Here is a 17,381-nt window from a genome sequence, read left to right as displayed (position 1 = left end):
AAGGAATAGTGTGTTCATAAAAGCTTACTTGTCATTAAGATCAGTTGCAAATTCAAACAAGTCTTATATCCCAGAAATTCAGTTTACAACCCAAAAACTGCTCTGAGCAAAAATGTCTGGATTCTGATATGAGAGAAATACGTGGGACTTTTTCAAGGGGCTTTATTTTTATATAGGTTTGTGTGTGTGTTTGTGTGTGTGTGTGTGTGTGTGTGTGTGCCTTGTATTTATGACGTTATGGGGACTAAATATTCCCACAGGGATAGGAATACCAGTTATTTTTAGGTCTCCATGAGGAAACAAGCTTATAAAACATACAAAATTATTTTTTTTGGAAAAACCATAAATGCCGGTAGTTTCCTGTAAGGCAAGGATGTAAGGTAAGGATCATCTGGCTTGCACCAAACACCAGATTTTCTCACACTCTCATAAAAAGGAGAAATACACCTTAAGTTGGCTACCATCTCAAAGAGGCTCGAAATCACTCTCCAGAACTTTCTCGTTCTCTGTTCCTGGCTGGTGGAACGATCTTCCCGTACATATCCGGAATGCTGGATCTCTGTCAATCTTTAAGAAACTGCTGAAAACTCACATCTTTCAGCAATACCTGACCTCATCAAAAAAAAAAAAAAATAAAATAAAAAATACTCTCACTGTCTCTGTCTCTCTTCTCATCCCCTTGTTTATTCCTTCCCTTCTGGCATGTACTAATTTGAACACTCCCTGTGACTGGGTCTTATAAGCACTTACTCTGTCTGTTTGTCTCTCAAAAAACTGAATCGCTGTTGTACTCTCAATTGTAAGTCGCTTTGGATAAAAGCGTCTGCAAAATGACTAAATGTAAATGTAAATGTAAATGTAAATGATCTCTATGGGCTCCACACAACATTGGAGCTCCACAATATCCTTTTATATATAATATCTCAATGTCTAAATTTCTAATATTTTGAATAGTGACATTAGAAGTACGATTACATAGTTTTTGTTTCTCTAACTTTCCAATGTCCCACCACTGTTGTGCTGAGGTAAAACTGGGCTTTTGGAATCTCCATCCCATCCAAAAGAAAAGTAAACATTTTCCAAAAAGAGCTTCTTTAATTAAAATGCCATTATGCACTGTTATGCTTCAACGATTTAATGAATACACAAGCTGCTACTATTAAATGGTCAGAAAAACCAACAGTAGAAATAAAATACAAGAAGACTTAACAAATAAATATATATTAGCCATTTACTGGTGAAGGCTAAAAACCATTATATGGGTAAAAGTCTGGATGGAAACAGTCTCTAGGCAGCAGATTTCACAGTATTTTTTTACTTATTCTCTTCTGGCTCTGGACGCAGCTTAATTCTCATTGGTTTACACAACTGTAATGCTGCATTCTCATCTAAAATGTTGATTTTATTTTTTTATCTGATTTCATGATTATGTATTTAAATGGATGCACTATGTGCGATATCTGAGTGAGATATGAGTTACTGTTGTAAAGAAAGTAAAATAATAAAAGTAAAATAAGTTTGTATTAAAGTGCAAACAGATCACAAATAGGCATTTCGTACGGAATTAAATAGCAAGCACTTCGAGCGTGTAGTTCTTCATATTTTATTCACACGAAAGCGAAAGAACCGAAATTCTATCATGTTCAGAATATTTAAACATGATTATCAGCAGCACAGCACACGAGTGAGAATAACAATATCTGCTCCACAATTAGAGGTTAAAAAATGTCCGTCATGACTGCGTTTAGTTCACTTCTCCCCTCACGGCAGCCACCTACTCTCGTCCAGATTTCGGAAGATGATCTCAAATCTTTTTTCGTTTCTGATTCTGCAGGTTTTCCGTGACCCCATTTTTCATTTTTCTTTTTTCGGTATTCTTGTTTTCTAAAAGGTGGTTCTGTGATTTCTCCTCTGCTCCACCCTGGGACTCGGCGTCCTTTCTTAGCTGGATGATGTGTTCGGCGAACTCTCGCACGGCTCCATGACCAGCTGCATTGCGGCAGATGTATTTGGCATGATACCGAACATCGGCTGGGGCATCCATGGGTACTGCGCTCAAGCCTGCCTGTTCCAGACACTTCACATCCGGCTCATCGTTTCCTAATACACAGAAGTCAGGAAAGCATTGGAGAAATCATTGTCTTTTGACCAATAGTCATTTTAAAGAAACCGGTGTTTAAAATCATTCTAATGAAATAATAAAGTGCTCAAACGTAAGATGTTTTGGTATTGTATGTAATATTCAGGTACAATTTGTATTAACCACACCAACATTTCTAAGATACGCCATGTTGTTAATGTTCGTGGCGTCTGGCTGATGTAACTGGAAGAAACGTAGCGCTCCTGTCTCACCTAAATAAGCCACCTCTTTCCACTCCAGCCCTTCTTCCTTCATGAGCTCCTGCACTTTTTTCAGTTTGTCGTCCACATTCTGCAGAATCGTACAGCTCATCCTCTTTTCAAGTTTGTCAGCTAAGGCATTGGTTATTGGGTCTTGTTCTAACAAGATAACCTATAGGAGAGAGACCAAACACACACACATACATAGATTTTAAATTAGCATTCAAATTAAAACAGATCTTTAAAATACACTACTTTTGCAGAACTGTCTTTTAAAAGCATGTGTCTTTCTTTAACTGGTAAATCAGTCTCCGTAGAGACCGCCAAAAATTGCCAATGCCGACTATATTTCAAGTCGTCATGGCGGGGTATTGGGTAAAGTTTTCAATTAGCAATAATCGCGCCTCGGATAAACCTCATAGGCTACGATACTGCCACTGCGCAAAGATAACCAGCCAGCAGAGACGTCTGAGTACTCTTGTGTCTGAGCTCCTGTGATCGTCAGCGGTGGGATCAGCAGAACCCAGTAAAAATCATCAAACTGCCCAACACTACACTTAAAATGTTAAAAACATTAGTTTTTTTAAAGTAACAGATTAAACTGTATATTGTACACCAAAGTAATATCAAATTAAAAGACAAAAACAAGAAGGGTCCCAGTTGCATGATGGGATACGAAGGGGCAAAGACAAAAGAGGGATGGTCTATTGTTGTGTGGGGGTTGGTGGAGGTAGGGGGTGGGCAGACAAGATAGCATCACCTTCACATTTTGTTTCTTCAGCATGTTAATGCCGGCCTGGTCTTTGGTGTTGATGGACACCATCTCCTCTCCATTTGCGGAGATGCAGATCTGGCCGTCTGTGAGACATCCTGACAAGTTACACAGCAGAAGCTTCACAGCTTCAGGTTTGTCCTTACCGAAGTAACCAAACCTACGTCAAATACACACACACACACACCCACAGATTCAGACTTTGTACTGTTTGCGCTGTGGCTGTTTACTAATATAAAAGTTGTGTGGAGACGATTGCTTTTTCACCTCAGCACTCTCTGTTCAGCTACGGGCCAGTCTAAGTCAATATCAATATCCACACTGTGCTCGGGCTTCATCTCGTAGTACTTCATTTTTCCACCCTTTGAAAATGTAAAAAATGACAATCATGCAAGATACAAAGAAAATGATTGAGGATGCTGATAATATACTTTCATGTGTATTGTCAACTTTTTTGGCCATTATGTAGCTCATTAAGGCTTTTACTCAATGCAAAGCCCCCAAATCTTACCTGAAGAAGCCCTTGTTTTATAAGTTTTTTGGTAGCAAAGTAAAAAGAGCCGTTTTCACAGAGCTCTCCTTTCCAGTCCTGACGCCGCGGCCTGCATGCTGGGTTCAGGTTCAACGGCTTAGTGCATTGGCAGCCTGTTATAAAGAATGCATAATTAGCTTATATAACCATTCGTATTTAATTGAAAAACGACTTTGAGACATGCTTTGAGAAGTGGTTTTATTGTCATTTTTAACAAAGGCATGCAGTCATATCAGTGTCTATCAGAATCCGTACATTTAGCCTAGATCAATAAAATCGGATGATCAAAGAACTGGACCCCAAACCAAACATTTAAGGAATGCACCCCAACAAACCTTTGTTCTTGACCTCTTTCCATCGAAAATGGTGTCGCCGCACCACAGAGAAGACGGAATCACACCCTTCTTTTGTGATGCAATCCACAGCGTTCTTGAGATCGCTGGGGTGCAGACACGGAGACGTGGCCTGGATGTTACAGATGACACCGACGCCTGCGAACGAACATTACATGAACGTCAACCACTCGCCTTTCGTTGGCTGCCATTTGTGATCATTCAAAGCGCTGAATTAGACATGAAATATTCAAGTAGACAAACAGGAATAGCATTTACTCGTAAAATGTAGTGCAATTACGGTTGAACTTTTTTTTGTTTTTACAGTATTTTACTGTGTCACCTTTTTAACCTTCAGGGGTCAAATGACAATATTGCTCAAGCCTTAGAGATTACGTTCACCTCATCTCTATAATTCGGGAAATACAGCACATCTAGCGAGATTTTAAAACTCGCAACCTTGAGGAGCAAGCTGTGCTGTAAAATCATTACCTCCCAGGTAAATACCACAATAAAACTCAATTATAAATATCTGTATCACCGCTTGAATATTTGTCAGCTGCAGAGTCTGTTTTTCTGGTTCCTTCACAAAGCAAATAACAATGCCGGGTAACCATCCTGGTATGCAAGAATGACAACTTGGCTACGTGGCTTGCTCAGTGTTTGCTTTACTCTAAAACCAAGCGGTAATAGGCGGACACACTGGTTTTACAAGCTGTAGCTACACCTTTTACACACAGAGCGGAACGTGGCCGCAGCAGAGCCTGTGACACAACCTGGGTTTTCACTGCTGAACTCCTGGATGGTGTCCAGCGAGCTCGAGGCGTCCTGGGACACCTTTGCGCTCCTCCTGTGCACTTGAGCCCCCCAAGCCCTGGCCACCCTCTCGATTTCGTCATGGTCGGTGGACACCCAAACGCTGCAAAAACAAGAAGAGCGTAAAAGCCCACTGCCGCACAGCCCAGCCAATCGCTGAACCCCGTCTCATTCAATCACCTATCAAACACGGCGGAGTCCAGCGCCGCTCGGATCACCCATCCGATCAAGGGAACTCCTGCCAGCACCTTGATGTTCTTCAGAGGGATGCCCTTGCTTCCTCCCCGGGCGAGAATAAGAGCAGCGATGTGTCTTCGATCATCCTTGTTGACTTTTTGCCGTTTGGGGCTGACTTTGCTTCGCTTGGGGTTATCTTTCCGCTTTCGTTTACCGCTTTTACTAGCTGCGGCCATTAGCGTCGCTAATCAATTAATATCGCGTACGGATGTGATATAGAAAATAGCTGTATTGATCTCAAATCCAGACTCGAGCTGTGAGGCGTTACTTCCATTGAGAAGCAATTTATCTTCCTCCTTCTTGTTTTTTTTTTGGCGGATGACATACAACTTTTAGGCGCATCAGCGCCACCTACTGATTAGGAGCGGGAGTGTCCTTTAAATACAGCATTAAAAAAAGCTTGTATCTCTATATTTACGTAATGCTGCTTATAAACCATCTCCCCGTTCTTTTTGCCATCTGTTATTCATACGAACAAGCGCTTCATTTCACTCATACTTTAACTGCACATCTGAAAACCAATTAAACACCAAATAAAACAGTGCACAAAAAGCGCAACAGCTGTAGATTTACCGTAATTACAGATAAAACCGTGCAATTTCTAAACTCTCTGTTAATTATATACGTTTATAAACAAGCACTATACTAACCCGAATCAAATAAAGTACTGCAAATTAAATGTAAACGATTCGTATGCCTTCACGGTAAAGTTACCCAATGGGAAAAATGAAGCTGCGCGAAATTAGAGTTATTTACGGTAGTATTTATAACCAGGAAATCACAGCAAACGCCTACTACAAAACTAAAAAAAAGTTATTACATTCAGACAATAGGCTTATTTTAGTATTGAACTAGCATGAACTTCGTGTGAATGGTTAGCGATTTCTATTGTTTTTATTCACAAATGTAAAGGAAACGTATTCGGCTGTGCACAGCGAACGCAAAACTCTAGTTTCAGTCACTTTTAGTCAGTTAAACACGCTCAAGTATGGACGATTATTTTAAAAGGACAGATACCTTAGGACAGTTTACTAACTTACGATTTTAATTCAATATTAAACCGCTTTAAATGCCACTCGAAGTTCAATTAAAGACTCGGTTTAAGCACTTATCGGACGGTACATTTTCTACATCTCGCTTAAAATTAAACAGGTTTAGAATAACGTTTTAAAAACTCGCAGTCAAATGCAGTCACGTAAATACTACCCTAAATGAATTAAATAACAAAAAAGAAAATAACTGAGAAACTGACAAAATCAGTCCTTGTCTTACACACATCACTTCCGGCTTCCACACTCACTTCCGTTGTTTTATTTCTGCATTAACCATGTAAATCAGTCTCCGTAGAGACCGCCAAAAATTGCCAATGCCGACTATATTTCAAGTCGTCATGGCGGGGTATTGGGTAAAGTTTTCAATTAGCAATAATCGCGCCTCGGATAAACCTCATAGGCTACGATACTGCCACTGCGCAAAGCTAAAGAAGAGCCGTCCGGAGAGGGGCGGTCTCTCAACGACACACGCGTCCCCTCGACGGTAACTCACCGTTCCCTCGATAGGGTCACTGCGAAGGTGGACGTGCAGTCGGAGTGCTGCAGCAGAAGCACGTCGTGAAAAACACTCGGGATATTTATAAAAGTGTTCTAGCGACGTTTAAAACAGACATACATATTTATATGCGTATACATAAATGTATATACACGCAGGGACCGTTGGTTCGCCTCGCGCGGTGCATGCTGGGACATACAGTTTTCGAGTTCGCGGGGAGCAATGTGCCACAAAAACGTTTACTAACGTAATGGCACGACAGACGCACGCGTGTAAATAAAATTACAATTATTCTAAGGAAGTGAGTAGTACAAAACTGATTTCTTGTTTTTTTTCACGTCTGTAACGTGCAGCTCGCTTTTACTGTCATGGCCACCAGAGGGCGACATTGGTCTTAAAATAAATACACCTAGTCGACTATTTACCTCGGAGCGATTAAAAGTGTGTAAATCTGTTTGCAACGTTTTAAACATAATTAACAATACGCATTTAAATGCGAGGTACATCCGCCAGCAGAGTAGGATGCGACTGCTGAATAAGTTGTTGAATCACACATTTCAGCTTAACTTTAACGTTACCTGGGTCAAACGTTGCACAATATAAAACCCGGTCTGCAAACGTAGTTGTGTGTATTCTAACAATATCATAGCAACTTATTTAACCGGTTCAGAATGCTTACTTTCGGAGCATTCACCATGTAAAGGTTTGACTACCTTGTTCTGAACTGCTTAGAAGAAAAACACACACATGGGCTAATGCAGATATGCTGTGTCCAGTCGCTATGAAGTTTGGAGGGAAGTTTAAATGCTTTTCACCTTATCACCAACACGTGCAGTTTCACCTGTTCACCACCAGAGGTCGCCACGAACCCAGCGTCACAATCACTTACCTTGGTTTCTCTCCTACCATTTTACCGAATTGCTTTATCATTATTATTTTTATGTTCTTGATTATTTTCGTGAATCTTTCTAGCCTTAAGTAATAACCCCGGTTCGTTTAGTGTTCATTTTGATTTGAGCTGATTCAAACAGAAATCCCAGAGCTTTATTGAGCGCACGCAATTTATTACAAATCAAATGATGAATGACAAGCTCATCGACTTTATTTAATTGTGAAACGTACAGTCATTGTCCGCAGTACAATGCATTTGATTTCAGAGCTATACAGTGATAGGCTGTGCAAAAATGGAAGTATTTTTCTTTTTATATATATAGAGAAAAGAGTATTTTAAAATGATCACCATTCACAGATGTTCACCTGTTTTAACAACTGTGCACTGAAGGGTTTTTTGGTAACCAGTAATGTTTCTTTTCTTATCGCTGTGAAAACCCTCTCTTTTATCGTGCATCTCTTTTTTTCCATATAGTGTAAACACTTAGAGGAAGACCACAGGGCCAAGTAATCCTAAAGATCTTGATTAGCTTGTTCTGGCGCAGTTTATTAGGGTTGAAGCGCCTGATGGAAATGTCCAAACTATATGGGTTGCACACAGAGTTATTCTGTCACATGGAGTTTGTCTTGGTGAAAATAGTTGTGAAGCAGCAGCTCTCTGAATCAGGATGGAGGACGTCTTGTCCAGTTCACTGGCGCTGCAGCAAGTGGGGTATTTCATTAAAGCGCCTCTTTTATGGATTTAAAAAAAAAAGATATTTTCATGAAGTGTGTAACAGTGAATGAAAACATTGTGCAAAGTAGTATGTCTGAAAGTGCACCGTATATAAAGTTACTGTCGACTCTGAATCATTAAAACGAGTCTTTTTTTAAAAATGAGCCCCAAGTCGTTTTATGTTGACGTCAGAAAGAAACATTAGCATATTGCCTGCCCACTCGTTGATCTTTTTGCGTTGGTCTGAATGAAAACGCAGATGAATTCTTCGCCACCAGATGCCTCTTCTGGAGAGTTAAAAGCTCACAAACACTGCTTTAAATGAAATCGACCAATCACCGGAGGGATTTGGGAAAAAATTAATCGTCGAACAGATCATTTGGGAGTCGTTTATAAATGCGTATTATAAGAAAATGACAGTCGCATGCATGTCAATCTCCCAAAACCGTAATGTGAACCTTTCATAACCCACAGGGGCCCTTTAAGGCTGAACTCTGCAGGAAAAAGTCAATCGGGAGGGCCGGAGTTGCCGAGGAAAGGAAGGATCAAAGAACACAGGAAACCGTAGAAAAGAGCATGACAAGGACCGAGAGAAAGACAAAGACAGGTGAAAATCGCTAAGCGGGCCGTTTGTCATGTGACTGCTAGATTGGGTCCCCCCTCGGGGGTGAGGAACTGCACTTTGGGCACGGCGAGGGCAGAATTGTTGCGTCGCATGGAGTTGTTCTTGCGCATAGAGTTGTTCCGGCGCATGGAGTTCCTCTTCCGCAAGGAGTTCTGGTGCGACAGCTCGCTCTTCTGGAGCGTCTGGATCAGGATGGAGGGCTTCTCGTCCAGCTCGCGAGCGCTGCAGCGCGGGTGGCCACCTTGACCGTGTTCCCGAACTTGGAGTAGTCCACCGAGTACACGCCCTCCTCCTCGGTCACTATCGGCACGAAGCGGTGGCCCCACTGGATCTCCTCGGTCACGTACGAGGTGCGAGCCTGAGTGGAGATGCCCGTGGTCTCCACCACGCCTTCCAGGATCACGATGAGCTCCAGGTCGCTACACTGCAGCTCCATCGCCGAGAGGTCGTACAGGGGGCTGTCCTTATCGATGACGTGGCATATGATCAGGGGGGCCAGCAGGAAGATGTTGTTGCCCGCGACTGCGCTTTCTGTCTGGACGTCGATCTGGTGGATGGGTATGACTTCGCCCTCCGGCGTAGTGGTTTTCCGGACCACTTGGAGGCGCACCACCGCGTTGATGATCATGCTCTTGCGCAGATCCCCCACCCGGATCATGAAGCACAGGCGGTTGTTGCGCACGGCGATGACGGCGTTGCGGCTGAAGATGAGCGTCTCGGCGCGCCGGTGCGACTGGGCCGTCTTCATGAAGATGCAGCCCAGCATGATGGCGTTAATTATCAGGCCGATGATGTTCTGGAATATGAGCAACGTGATGGCTGTGGAGCACTGCTCCGTTATCATGCGACCCCCGAATCCTATTGTCACCTGCACCTCGATGGAGAAGAGGAAGGCAGAGGTGAAGGAGCTGGAAAAAGAAAAAGAAATAAAACCCCAAAGAGTATTAGGCCTCTATTACAAGGAGGGGAGTAAAACAAGCTATTAACAATATTATTTCAAACAAACAAGACACGGTTATTTGATGGTTTCTATTTACTATCATGCATATTGAATTTTTTTTTAATTATTATTATTACAAATTTTCTGAGCACTACATATTTTCCATAATTTTATGTGTATTCATAAATTGAGATCTTTATATATCATGCAATCATTAATTTTAATAATTATTTATTATTTTTTGTATATTATTTAAATAGTTTTATCAACCATTATATCAATACAGATTAGGCCGTATAGTTCTATATATGTAACTGTATTAATATAATTGTTTTAGCAGTCTTGTTTTGAAATGTACAACTGTAAGAATAATGGAGTTGTTACAGTATATAGTCATTTATTTACTTTATTTAGTTTATTTTAGTGATCATGATCAGAGGAGATAAAGAGTAATTGTTACTAAATGCTACTAAACTTAAAGTAACTAAATTCATACTTTAATTTTATATATATATATATATATATATATATATATATATATATATATATATATATATATATATTTTATTTTTTTTTTTTTACAATCTCAATGGCACACTTACCTGACATTAGTGACACACTGCTTTACTTCAGGTTTCAGGTTAGCGTCCAGATCTCCGTGCGCAAAGGCCACCAGCCACCAGAACATAGCGAACAGCAGCCAGCTGCACAGGAACGTCATGGAGAAAATCACCAGGGTGAAACGCCATTTGAGATCCACCAAAGTAGTGACCACGTCCTGCAGGAATCGGCCCTGCTCGCGGATGTTCTTGTGCGACAGGTTGCACGCGCCGTTCTTGGCGATGAAGCGCGCTTTGTTCACGCGGTCCCTGAACACGGGCTTGCGGGGGATCGCCGACAGGAGCGCCGGGGAGAACGCGAACTCTTCGGGAATGATGCTTTTGCGCGGCAGCATTATCTGAGCAGGTCGCTGCAAACGGTCAGGGGGAAGAAAAAAAAAGACTCTCCATTCAACGACTGTCAAAAGCGCGCCTCCGGTTCAAAAACCATCCCGCATCTGCCTTCTAACTCTGTTCGGTTAGCGTACAGTGAAGTTAAAAAAGTTATTTTACATCTGTCACACCTCGAGCTGGTTTTTTGTTTCGGTTTATACAATAAACACCGCATAAACACAAGCGCACACTCACCGCGTAAAGGCTTCAAAAAAGTATCTTTCTGATGATTGTGCTGCGCTCCTTCAGGACTTCACGCGCATGGGCGGTACATCACTGTCCTGCTGCCTCCGAGAGACGTTCACCCTCTCAACTACTTCTAAAGACTCCATCAACCGCATCTGCCCGTGTTTTATAGATTCAAATTGAAATACTATAAAGTATAAACTGAAGCAGTCTAACAGTCTATAGCCTATAAAATAGACCATATAATAGGAACAGATAAGCTGGCGTTCATTTTTTTTGTGAAATGTAGAAATAATGTGTGTATATGTGTCGGTGAAATGTTATCGTGCTTTTCAAACTGGGGTCCTGGACACCCGGTGGCCGCAAGAGGGCGCTAGAAAAACTACAAAAATAGTTTAGTTTTTAATTGTTGAGCATATATATTTTAGGACACTTAACTTTATTATAGACATTTATGGAATGCACATTTTGGTTTTATTTTGTGTTCTGAAAACAGGAAAAGTTCTTTTACGACACACACACACACACACACACACACACACACACACACACACACACACACACACACACACACACACACACACACACACACACACACACACACACACACACACACACACACACACACACACACACACACACACACACACACACACAGACACAGACACACACACACACACACACACACACACAGACACACACACACACACACACACACACAGAGAGACACACACACACTGTTAAGAATAATCTGAGTAGTTTCATCTCAGTGTTGACTTTAGCTGCTCACCGATTAGGGCGGTGTTCTCCATAAAACTGCTCTGGACTGATATTTATTGTGAAAAGTGCTATACAAATAAATCTGAATTGATGATGTTTTTTCATCAGGTTTATATATTTAACTTTGTCCTAATAGAGAGTAGGATAAAAGTCGCTGTCAGCTTTCCCTCGCAGTTTAAATTAGTTTCTGTACATGGGAATATATATCTTATAATTTAAGAAAGAGACAAGATTCAACCACATTTTAGCATCAACTTCCACGACTTAGTCAAAATGTGAACAGAAGGGGGCGCTGTGTCGCAAAATATTTTTTTCTTACCCAAGAGACTTAGAAGTAATGCAAGAGTTAAAGAGTTAAACTTAACCTTTTCACCATGTAGTAAATAATTTTAACTCTTTTATAATTGCTTCACTCTTAGATCGGCTCCTGTTTCGCTCAATATTAGTGTTTATGCAAATGCGCTCAACAAAGCTAAAGTAAACACACAAAGCCATTTTTATTTTCGCGTGTACAAAAAAAGAGCAATGCTGTTAAACGCGTATGATACAAATGCCGCACTAATTACACAGGCTTATGTACATTTCAAACAGTCCATCACGACCAACATGCAAATACCTGAAATTTGCAGTAGTTTATTTGTTACTGCTGTGTTTCTCTTAGTTATGTTTTACGTCCTGTTTACGCAGCGTGTCGTATGCACTTCGGCTGGGTTCACAAGTTACTGGAAGTCACTGCTCAAGTGTAACATCACAGCTCGCTGCGAATAGCGTCAAATCGGAAGGGTTTCCCACAGCTGTGCATCATTTTACTTCAGGGACAGAGCGTCACAAGCAACATATTGTTTGGATCATCTTTGGTTGAAGGCAGAGCGATCAAATACAGAAAGGTTGAAAGGTGAAAGGGGCCAGGGTGCAGCCCGGCTCTCCATTAAAGGACGAGGAGGGAAACCGAGGACGTCGTGTGTACAATACATCGCGTGGCTGTGCAAGGACTCGTTTTGACGTCCCCGTAATAAAATGTCACAGCGGCTCAGAAGAGAGAAATGAGCTGGTTTGAAATGAGATTTAACTTGTAGCGTGCTTGGAAAAAGCGTAGGCATGCTTGCATAAGAGCGCGCGTTAAAGTAAAGATGAGCCTTTATGGTGTTTTATAGGGTGGAAGCCACGGTAAAACCAAAAGAACAAACAAACGAACTAAATATTACCTTTAAAAAAAGTGCATATTATTTTTTTTGTTATTTATGACCTGGTCATTTCTTGACAGTTTGTCATAGGGTTTTGGATCTTGCAAATGTTTAAAACTGAATATTGCTTAGCTGCAGTCCGTAACTTTTTTTTAAATCACCTCAGTGCACTTATAATAAGTGTTTATATTCGGACTATTTTGACTGGTTCGGTGAGGTACCGCCGCGGAGTGGCCTGCGTGATTCGTCGTAGACGTAAACAAAGAGAAGTAGCCCCGGCAACAATGTTCTTCCGCAAGTCGCACGCAGTTCTGTTTATTAAACGCCAGAGCGCCAAAAGTTACCGACTGCAGCTTTAAATTAAGACTAAAACAGACAAACGAACGCTAAAAATAGGCTTTTGGTTAAGTAATTTGCATAAGAGGAATACAGTACTAAATATAAAATACAATCAGTTTTGTATATAGGGTGTGAATAACGCATTAGGGTTGATTTGGTGGACTTTGCAGGACTCCCCAGAAAGTGAGGGCTATATTTGTCCTCCATCCCTAAATCTGTATCAGCAATGCACTTCAGACAGACAGACGAGAGCGTCGGGCCTCAACCGGACAGACGTGCTCTGTACAGTGTTGGTACTAGTCAAAACACAGTAGATAAATGCGTATTGCTTATGTGTTTCAGAGTACACACGCGTGAAAACCAACTTAGAAAAAGAGCCGTAAGGTAAGAAAGGGCTAAAAAAAGAGTGTAATACTGTTTTTATATAAAACAATAACAGTCCAGAGTCTGTGTGTAGTCGAGTCCTTTCCGATGCAATTGCCAAAAATGGCCGCCTCTTTTTTTCTTCATAAGGCCAAAAGTGGTATAAACCAGTGTGGTGACGGAGATGAGTGACTCTACATGTCGGCTTTGACGAAGGATGCAAATAAGCCGTCCTCTTGCTCCATGAGAATCTCTGGTTTTCCATGCTCCATGATGCTTCCTCGCTTCATCACAATGACTAGATCAGCCGTCAGGATAGTGTGGACGCGATGCTGTGGAAAACAGGTGCGGTCAAGCAGATGTGTGTCAATGTATTTCAATTAAAGCATCACCTCATCTGTTAAGATTATGTTTGACTGTGCCCTTTTGGTGTCTAAATCGCTGCAGGATTCTGCAATCAGAGTAAAACATCAAGCTGCCGTTTACAGGATGAACGAAAACCACCTCGAGGGACTCTTACAGTCATCTTATAGCAGGTGCAGGCCTTTCATTCAGCGAAACTCACAAAGAGCTCTGAAATAACTTGGCTAGCAAATGAGGCAAGCGTATACAATTAAATTTTTTATTAATATTTAAAATATTTAATATTTCATTTTTAGATTTTAAATTTAGGTTAACGGTTTAGTAATTTTATGTTTTTAATTTTTACATTTTTATATAAATATTTTAATAAATATTTCTTTTATAGTCTTAATAAAAATTTCATGCTAGTTTTAGTTTTTATGCTAGTACTTTTATGCTAGTAATTTAAATTCTCCACCTTTACTACCTCTATTCAGTGTCAATATTGCTAATTTTACTAAATAAACAGAACAAGTTAGTTAACAACACACAGAGAGGTAAACAATATTTCTCATTTATGTTTTCAAAAATGTTATTTGCTTTATCAACTCATCAACTTAAATTTATTTTACAGAGCCTAGAATACCTGGACAGGTAAGGACCTTTACGTCAAATTAAAAAAAAAAAATAATTGCAACACCCATATTGTAGCTATTTGTGTTTTTAAAAATGTATTTATCAAACTCTGTTTATTTGTTTATCTGTCCGAAAAAAAAAGATAAAAGGGTTATTGAAAAATTATAATAAAATACATGAATAAATAACTATACACGTTAAATAAATAAATAAACAAACACATTTCAACCTAAAATCCTAATGTTAAAAAACCCCCAGAAATTAAACACTAGTTAGCTGGCTTTAAAATACACTTTAAAAAGGCTGGGTTGTTTCAAACTTTGGGTCAAAAATGGACTAACTCAGCTGCTGGGTCAAATTTTTACATTAAGACTTAATTTGATATTTGTGTTAGGCCATATTTGACCCAAAGTAGGGTTGTAACAAAAGCTGCATGTTTTAAAGTGTAGGGTTAGTGGCTGCGCGCTGAAATGTTCTGATAAGTTGCACACACAGGAAGCACTTGGTTACCAACCAATGTGGTAGGGCGTAGACGCCTAGGGGCGGAGCCAAAGCAGGGTTACTTGTGCGTCCGGACTAAGATGCTGAAGAGGCTGTTCTCCTGTGCCAAGAGGTTAGGAGCGCTGTCACTCTCTACCAGAGTCCCAGAGGAAAACACCAGCACCTGCTCCGCCTCCAAGATGGAGGAAACCAGGTGCTGAGTCAGAGGAAGAGAGACGGGCAGAATAAGAAGGAGAAAGAAGAGAGGAGCAAAAGGTGAGGAGGAGAGGAAAACCGGTGAAAAAGTGCAGCAGACAGAGAGCATGCGTTCATTCAGAGCTCAGCGGTGTTCCCTGACACAAACAGAGGCAGAAAGGCCATTTCTGTGTGACTGCGGCTCTGAATGACAGCTTGCAGTAAAACATCAGAGCACAGTCGCTGCAGGCTTTTATTCTTACGAGCCAGTGTGTTAATGCAGAGAGATGTACTGTCAGCTGTCAGAGGAAAGACGAGAACACGGAAAGAATCGAAGACGTCAAAGCCTGACGAGCATTAAAAGTCATTTTATCCCTTTAAATGTTTATTTGAAAAAACAGGGTTTTTTTCTGCCCATTGTTTTATAAAGACCAGCAAAAAAAGTCATACAGGGTAACTTACCGCTATAGTGACGACTGTCCGGTCAGCAAATGCAGTCATCACCACTTTCTGAAGAATATTTTCCTATAGAATTTGGCAAAATAAAAGTAATACCGTAAAAAAATATTATTTCAGTGTTTAGTGAAATCATACTTTCTTCCCTCAACGAAACCCAAACAAGGCGAAATCGAAATTGCCCTCATTTTAATACAATCCAATCAACAACTCCCAATCATTTTTCCATTAACTTTGTTTACATCTATAATACATTGTTAAAAATAAACTGCATATAAATATATATAAATATATTTATATAACCCAATGCATACAAAAATCTTAGGGAAAGTCATAATTTAAAAAAAAAAACTATGAGATACTAAATCACAATTATGAGTTAAAGTTGAAATTAGGACAAAAAAAATATGAAATTGTATAAAATGTAATGGATGTATATTTTAACCTATTCCCATCGTCTATGAAAAAAAATGAAAGTCATAATTGATAAAATGTCATAATTATGAGATAAAAAAACCCCTATGAGATACTAAATCATAATTATGAGAATAAAGTCAAAGTGATGAAAGATGATCTAGTACATCATATTTTTTTATGGACTTTTTTTCTTATGGAATGGAAATGGTCTGCTGTAGATGTGGTTGTACCGTGGCCATGTCTATAGAAGCTGTGGCCTCATCCATAATTAGGATGCTGCTTTTGCGGACGAAGGCCCGGGCGAGACAGAAGAGCTGTCTTTGTCCCACGCTGAAGTTCTCCCCTCCTTCAGTCACCACAGCGTCTGGGGAATGACACACGTACAGCGTGACGCTTTACAGCTGTTCAGATTGAGCACACATCACTTTCAAATAAAACTGAATGCTTCGGGGGTCACCGTGAAAAGGTCAGGAAACTCCAGCATTTCATCGCAATAGAAAATGCTCACTCAGCGTCCAAATCGTGAGGTGACTGACATTATGGAGATAAGGGATGAACGGTCGGAGAAGATGGTTCTTACCCAGTCCTCCTGGGAGTGCTTTCACCATATTCTTCAGCTGGGCGATTTCAAGCGCTTCCCAAAGCCTGTCGTCGGTGCAAGTGCGCTCGGGGTCGAGATTTAACCTGAAAATGAGCAGGTGCAAACAAAATAAAATATAAAATGAATTGGCAGATCACCCAAAATGAAAAATGCCTCTATTTCGCCATATCTTATGTCTTTAAAAACCCTTAAAAAGACTAAAAGACACATTCAGCAGAATGTTCATGCTGCTCCTTTTCTTAAAACGAAAGTGAATGAAGACTGCAAAAGAAAGCACCATAAAAGTATGAGAACATTTTTCTATATTCAAGTATATTCAAGTCTTTTGAAGTTATATGAGTAACAGTATCAATATTCAGTGGTTATTGAGTGTCTTGTCACCAGTAATCATTGATTTTGAAAACCAATTATTTTATTCTGCTAGGATGCGTAAAATTCATCAAAAGAGACAGTAAATACACTTATAATGTTACAAATGATTTCTAATTTAAATAAATGCTATTTAAATATGTTTTAATCCTAAACAAAGTTTTATTGTTTTAACAAAAATAATAAAGAAGTGGCACAAATTCAGCATTAGGTTTGTAGTGCACCAAGTTAGATTTTTACAAGGATTTCTAAAGGCTTGTGTGACACTGAAGACTGGAGTAATGGCTACCTTA

At 40.2% G+C, this 17,381-nt stretch overlaps 3 protein-coding genes and 2 non-coding genes across 8 annotated transcripts in view; all 5 read right to left on the bottom strand.

The window, feature by feature from the left end:
* Positions 1–1,587: 1,587 nt before the first annotated feature.
* Positions 1,588–5,620, bottom strand: cmasa (cytidine monophosphate N-acetylneuraminic acid synthetase a). Its single transcript, XM_043237535.1, has 8 exons — positions 4,973–5,620; positions 4,753–4,895; positions 3,980–4,135; positions 3,624–3,757; positions 3,380–3,474; positions 3,101–3,272; positions 2,353–2,512; positions 1,588–2,100 (listed from the first exon to the last, which is right to left on the bottom strand). Exons 1-8 carry the CDS (start codon positions 5,203–5,205, stop codon positions 1,805–1,807), a joined length of 1,389 nt encoding a protein of 462 aa, XP_043093470.1. The 5' UTR covers positions 5,206–5,620; the 3' UTR covers positions 1,588–1,804.
* LOC122343892 lies at positions 2,649–2,789 on the bottom strand. Its single transcript, XR_006250876.1, has one exon. It is a non-coding gene; the product is annotated as a U4 spliceosomal RNA (small nuclear RNA).
* A 747-nt stretch (positions 5,621–6,367) lies between the features above and the next one.
* LOC122343893 lies at positions 6,368–6,508 on the bottom strand. Its single transcript, XR_006250877.1, has one exon. It is a non-coding gene; the product is annotated as a U4 spliceosomal RNA (small nuclear RNA).
* A 1,146-nt stretch (positions 6,509–7,654) lies between these two features.
* kcnj8 (potassium inwardly rectifying channel subfamily J member 8) lies at positions 7,655–11,089 on the bottom strand. The gene is given in 4 exon segments (XM_043237536.1): positions 7,655–9,043; positions 9,046–9,716; positions 10,351–10,718; positions 10,936–11,089. Coding segments are annotated over 3 exon segments (1,251 nt in total). The 5' UTR covers positions 10,704–10,718; positions 10,936–11,089; the 3' UTR covers positions 7,655–8,816.
* Positions 11,090–12,184: 1,095 nt separating this feature from the next.
* The window catches only part of abcc9 (ATP-binding cassette, sub-family C (CFTR/MRP), member 9), a 32,588-nt gene continuing 27,391 nt past the window's right edge, over positions 12,185–17,381 (bottom strand). For 2 of the 4 annotated variants that reach the window (XM_043236753.1, XM_043236756.1), the window contains 5 exons: positions 16,699–16,802; positions 16,349–16,482; positions 15,708–15,770; positions 15,085–15,267; positions 13,793–13,924 (listed from right to left, as the gene is read on the bottom strand). In XM_043236753.1, the coding sequence (XP_043092688.1) occupies positions 15,130–15,267; positions 15,708–15,770; positions 16,349–16,482; positions 16,699–16,802 (439 nt within the window). In that variant the 3' untranslated portion in view covers positions 13,793–13,924; positions 15,085–15,129. Of the gene's footprint in view, positions 13,925–15,084; positions 15,268–15,707; positions 15,771–16,348; positions 16,483–16,698; positions 16,803–17,381 lie in introns of all 4 variants that reach the window. The other 2 variants (XM_043236754.1, XM_043236755.1) reach the window with 1 other exon arrangement.

This window comes from Puntigrus tetrazona, chromosome 4 (assembly GCF_018831695.1).
Source record: "Puntigrus tetrazona isolate hp1 chromosome 4, ASM1883169v1, whole genome shotgun sequence".
In the NCBI taxonomy this organism is placed as follows: domain Eukaryota; kingdom Metazoa; phylum Chordata; class Actinopteri; order Cypriniformes; family Cyprinidae; genus Puntigrus; species Puntigrus tetrazona.
This window is presented reverse-complemented; position numbering and strand designations above follow the sequence as displayed.

Coding starts and splice junctions, on each gene's coding strand:
- cmasa (XM_043237535.1), bottom strand. CDS start 5,205: ATGGCCGCAGCTAGTAAAAGCGGTAAACGAAAGCGGAAAGATAACCCC. Junction 4,136..4,752: donor GTTCAGCAGTGAAAACCCAG/GTTGTGTCACAG, acceptor GTTCGTTCGCAG/GCGTCGGTGTCATCTGTAAC. Junction 3,273..3,379: donor GCTGAACAGAGAGTGCTGAG/GTGAAAAAGCAA, acceptor TATTTGACGTAG/GTTTGGTTACTTCGGTAAGG.